The sequence below is a fragment of the Numida meleagris genome, chromosome 2 (genome assembly GCF_002078875.1).
Source record: "Numida meleagris isolate 19003 breed g44 Domestic line chromosome 2, NumMel1.0, whole genome shotgun sequence".
Taxonomy (NCBI): domain Eukaryota; kingdom Metazoa; phylum Chordata; class Aves; order Galliformes; family Numididae; genus Numida; species Numida meleagris.
The window spans coordinates 17,566,801-17,572,323 of NC_034410.1; the positions used below are offsets into that span (position 1 = coordinate 17,566,801).

The 5,523-nt window shown below is 55.5% G+C and overlaps 1 protein-coding gene across 1 annotated transcript in view; it reads left to right on the top strand.

Annotated features, from left to right (window-relative positions):
• SKIDA1 (SKI/DACH domain containing 1) overlaps positions 1–5,491 on the top strand; it is a 6,586-nt gene extending 1,095 nt beyond the window's left edge. Inside the window, exon 2 of the mRNA XM_021389368.1 lies at positions 5–5,491. Coding sequence (XP_021245043.1) covers positions 5–1,408 — 1,404 coding nt within the window. The 3' untranslated portion in view covers positions 1,409–5,491. The remainder of the gene's footprint in view (positions 1–4) is intronic.

Genomic DNA, 5,523 nt, shown 5'->3' on the forward strand with positions numbered 1-5,523 from the left:
GGAGGAGGAGGAGGAAGAGGAGGAGGAGGAGGAGGACAGCACCTCGGACTCCGACTCCAGCTCGGTCTCCAGCCAGGTCTCGGTGCAGAGCATCCGCTTCAGGCGCACCAGCTTCTGCAGCCCGCCCGCCGTGGTGCACGCCAACTTCTTGTACCATCTGGCCGCCGCCGCCGCCCCCCGGCCCCCGGCCCCGGCCCCGACGGATCCCGGCGGGCCGCCCGCCCTCCGCCGCGCCGCGGGCTGCGTGAAGCCGGAGCTGCCCGAGGAGTGGGGCCGGCCCGGCTGGGGCCCGGCGCTGCGCTGCCCCGGCGGCCCTGGGAGCTGCTTCGCGGAGATAAGGGAGCGGAGGGCGGCCGAGATCACATTCCCACACTCTGAATTTCCCAATAACGCCAAGAGTACTGACCTAACAATTAACTGCGTTGCAAAGGGGGCCTCTTCACCTAGCCCAAAGACAAACAATGCATTTCCACAACAAAGAATACTCAGAGAGGCAAGGAAATGCCTTCCAGCAACTACTACACACTGTGCAGATAACAATACAATAGCTGCTAGGATCTTAAATAATGATTCTTCATCAGCGGCTGCGAATTCCGAAAAAGATTCCCAAATCCCTCATTGTATTGAATTTGCCACGGATTTGCCCTCGTTACGGACCGACCCCGCGGAGGACGCCGCCTCTCCGGAGGCTGCGGAGCTGCGGGGCACTGAGCCGGGGGCCGAGGCGCTGCCCTTCCCGCACCGCGTCCGCATCAAAACCGAGGAGGAGGCGAGCGGCGAGGACGGGCCCGACCCTCCGCCCCACGAGCTGCGGTGTGAGTGCAATGATCCCAAGGAGGAGTGTCGCGGTGTGACGGAGGGCAGCGAGCAGGACGCTTTAGGAACGGCCAAGGAGGATTCTGCATGCACTGAGAAAGAAACCACTTCCTTCCCCCCGCTGACTCAGAGTCAGGGCCTCTCATGCACTTTAGGTACTCCAAAACCTGAGGATGGGGAGTATAAATTTGGAGCGAGGGTGAGAAAGAACTACAGGACACTGGTTCTGGGCAAGCGGCCTGCGCTGCAGCCTCCTCCGCTCAAACCAAATCTGAAATCGGCGCGGAGCCCGCGGCCCGCAGGTAAAGCTGAGCCCGAAGGAACACTGGACGATCTCACGGCCAACAATAGGCGCAGAAGGGTAGCCGGCAATGTAGCATCAGCGGTGAAAAGGCCGTTTAATTTCATGGCAAATTTTCCCTGTCCACCATCACTAATTATTGGCCATGACGGGGATTTGTTGCCAGCTTACTCCTTAAGCACCACTAAGGACATGCAAGCACCTCACAGGGCCCATCCCGTGTGGAAATGGCAGCTGGGCGGCTCTGCAATACCTCTCCCACCTAGCCACAAATTCAGGAAATTTAATTAATAAAATACTTTGGAAAATATTTGCTGGAACCACCTCTCAGTCTGTGCGCTGCGTGAGCTCGGCAGGAAGGTTCGTGCAGCCCTTAACGCTGCACTCACAGTTGGGATCTGTTGTGTCATTTGTGAAGACAGAACCCGGATTACCATTTTCTTTCCCGTTCCAACAGTGGTTTTGGTTTGGTTTGTTCGGGTCTTTTTTGTTTTTCTTCTTTCTTTCTTTCTTTCTTTCTTTTTTTTTTTTTTCCTGTTACATTTGGGTATTTTTTGTTACATTCCACAGAATACTTCAGGCAAAGACTCAACTCAACTCAGTTACGCCGGTAGAGCTGGAACACTTTACTGTTTGAATGCTAATAATGCACCAGTACCTCAATTCAACTGCTGCAAATAAATGTCAAAAGGTTGAATAATAAATACTAGAATGAGCCATTAAATTTATGCACTAGATTTCGAACATGGCAGTCTAACTGTTAATTCAGTTCAAGTTTGTGAAGTGCCACGGCCGCACAGGAGGGCCAGCCGCACCTCGGTGCTCGGAGCGGGGCGGTGCGGTGCCCCCAGGCCCACAGAGCTGTGCTCAGCCCCCGGGGAAGGCGGGGGCCGAGAGCAGTACGAAATGGGGGATTGCAGTGTGGGGAAAGGGTGTCCTTTTGCTCGTACAGCCCCTCGCGGCAATCGGAAGCCTTTTTGTTTCACCCAGAGGTCTTAAATAAGGTTACTGTTACCCGCTCACGTCGTGCCGAAGCTGTGCTCCGAATGTGCCCCTGCAAACTTGCACAGAGCTGAGGGCTCTGCCCGGCCTGCAGCGATTTATGGGCAACCCCGCGCGGGCCGCAGGAAATAGCGAAGCAGTAAATGCAGCGCAGAGAGCGGAGCGAGGGGCCAGGAGTGGGAACAGTGCACCAAACGCGAGCCCTGTGCTGCTCGTGGCTCTCTGGCCCCAAACTCGGGCACTGCCACCGGTGCTGTCCTCAGCCCCGAACCCCAGTGCTGTCGGTTTTTGTTTCCAGGCCGTCCTCTCTATGTAGCAGAAACGTTTCTACCGCACGTGACAATCAGAGGCGATTATCTCTATTTGCACTTAATATCGAAATAGTGGAGCGGGCGGGGGCGAGGGCCTCGCCTCGGAGAGACATGCCGGTATAATATATTGTGATGATGGAAGCAGTAAATCAAAATGATGGAAATTTGCACTGTTGAAAAGCATGCTTTAGCTTTATTTTCAATTAAAAACACTGTTTAAAAATTCCTGATTCCCTACACTTTGAATTATTGCAGTTTATCCACGCTTTCCCCTCCGTTTGGGAGCTCCCCGGTTGGATTCTGAGGAAATATGCTTCAAGAGTTTCACTGTTTCCCTCCCTGCCCCCAAAGCCCCTCCAAAAGAAAGGAAAAAAAAAAAAAGAAAGAAAGAAAGGAAGAAAGGCCTTCGCGCAGCAGCCAGGCCCGGGGCCGAGGGCTGTGGAAGGGCCCTGGCACGGGGGGACGGGTGCAGCTCCAAGCGCGGCCCAAAAGTTTGCTGCCCCGGGAAGGCCGAGTGCTGAATCAGCGGGGTTTCGGCTGAAGGACTGCTGGTTTCTTTCTTTGGATTGGCGCTTTATTTATATTAGATCATTCCTAAATTAAATGTTAAGGATTCCACTCATCGATCAATCTCGGGAGGATAATTTATCGTAAATCAAAGGAAAAAAAAAAAAAAGGAAAACAAAGCCACAACGTGATGTTTACCGTGTGACTCAAAGTCAACATTCTGCCGGCGATCTGCTGCCACTCTCGGCTGTTTCATCCCTGCCTTTGTGGTGCCTCCCGCAGCCCTCGTGGCTCCGTGCACACTGCCCGCAGCTCCGTGCTATCCCCGCGCCTTCCTTTTCGCCCATTGTAATGTCCCACTCTAGGAATACCTGCACCAAATATAGTTAGAGAGAGTAAACAATCGCCCTTCGGGGGGGTTACCCTTCCCCCGCACACTCACATCACTTAGAGCTGCCAATTGCAAAAGGTACTCTGCATACTTAACCGCGCTGCTGAAATTAAGATGGTCGTGAAAAATCAGCTTGCAGGGTGGCTCGGAGCCGAGAGTTTACCCGTGTGCACTTGGGGCCGAGCGGACTCTGGCCCTATTTCCAGAGAGCTGTGAATACGGTTGGAGCGCACCGCTCCAGGAAGCTCCCACTCTGCTCTGCCTGACAGAGGTCTTCCCTGCACTGAAAAAAAAAAGGGGGGAAAGAAAAAGAACCAAATTCAAAAGCTGCAGAGATATTATGCAAACTGGAAGCCTAAAATTTTGCTGTGTCAATTAAACAACGTATCGCTTTCAGAGGAACTCCATCCCCTGACCCTGTTTACTTCCAATTACGCAGTGCTGATGTGGCTGGGAATTGTAAATTGCAGAGGTGCCTTTTCGGGTTCCTGAAATAATCCGGAGTGGGGGGAGGGGAGAGAGACACACACTGATCCCAAACAGGCCCTGCAGGGCCGGGGACGTATGGCGCCTGGCCAGAGTGCAGTGGGAGGCACCGAGTCACACATCCCCATCGCCACACGTGTGCACTTGGTACTGTGCTCACGGGCCCCGTGGTGTCACTGTGCTGGGAAAGTCACCAGGTACATGATGCACTGCGATGCAAAATATGGTATTCCTCCCAATTCGGGTGGTCAGATGGCTGCTGGAGATGGCACTGTAACTAGTGCTGCGACAGAGCTCGCTCCCATTCCAGCCCCAGTAATACAAAGTCAAACAAATACGTTGCATTGCATACCAATAATCCGTTTCTCCCTTAATGGTAAAGTTCTCTAATGTGAGGAAAAACAAAGGTGATCTCATGGGCCAGAGCACAATTTTGTCATGATGTTTATGGCAGAGAAAATTTAAAATGTATCAGTGATGAAATGCCACCATTTTCCTGCTCTGGGTACACAAAAATCCACAGAATTCCATAAAGGAAAAGCGACGTGGCGCAGTGCGTGTGCTCCTCCCAGGTACACTGCAGGCTGAGCTCCCTGCCCTGCTCGTGTGGGAGATGTCTGCGGGCAGGCCGAGGACAAAAGAGAGTTTGGGACCACGCTGAATGCTCCCAAGCACCAAGAAGGGAACGTGTGCCGTGCCCCAGCAGCGGAGATGCTGCCGTACCATGCACCTCGTGTTACAGCATTCACTGCCTGCAGAGGGTATTCCCTTTGCTGCTGCTTGCGTAGGGCACCAACACGCGCAGTGATGCCAGCAGCGGTGCTGCGGTGTGAAGTTTGCTGTTCTTCCCTCGGTGATTTTTTTACACGGATCCTTTTCCCTTCACCAGATTTAGTTGCTCATAAAATTAAAGTTTCTGCAGAAATGAGAACAATGCTATCACGTTTTGTCTGCTGCTGTTTGCACGTGTGAGTGGTTAAGGGAGAGGTGCAGAAAAAGTGGCGTTTTCCACACACGGAGATCTGTAGGGAAACACTCTGTGCGGGAAGGCGGCTGCAGATAACCGCGGTTTTCCTGGGCGCGATGGTGACTGGAAAGAATATGTAACGCCTCATCCTCGGGTCCGGCTCCGAAGTACAAAAGAAGGGCGACCATGGAGCGGAAATAGCGGCCGGCGCCCAGCTCGCCAAAGCCACGCTCGCAGCCTCCGCCATTCCCCATCTAGCCGCACTCTGCCCTCCGCCGGCTCCGAGCGGGCGGCTGCGGCTCGGGGACGCGGGACAGCGGGCTGCGGGCCGGGCCTTCCCCGCGCCCAGCCGCTCCCCGGCACAATGCTGCGCCGCGCCGGGCCCCTCTCCGCGCTCCTTTCACTGCCGGGCGGCCCCGCGAGCCCCCGCCGAAGGCCCGCGATGTTTCGCATGAGGCGCTCACAATAGGGGCCGGGAAAACTGGCGGCCCCGAGCGGGGCCCGGCCCTCCCGATGCCGAGGAGCCCTCTCCCGCACCGGCCCTCGTTCGCCGCTCGCCGCTGGCGGCTCCGTCCTTAGCATTGCAAATACACCGCAACAGCTGTGTTTGTAAACAGCGGCACTTCGGCGGGAGCCGCTCCTCGCAGCGCTGCCTCCGCTCGCCGGCCACGGGAACACAAAACGAGAGAGAACGCGCGGCGCGGGGCAGGGAGGAGCGGCCCCGGGGCCGGGCCGCGCGGTG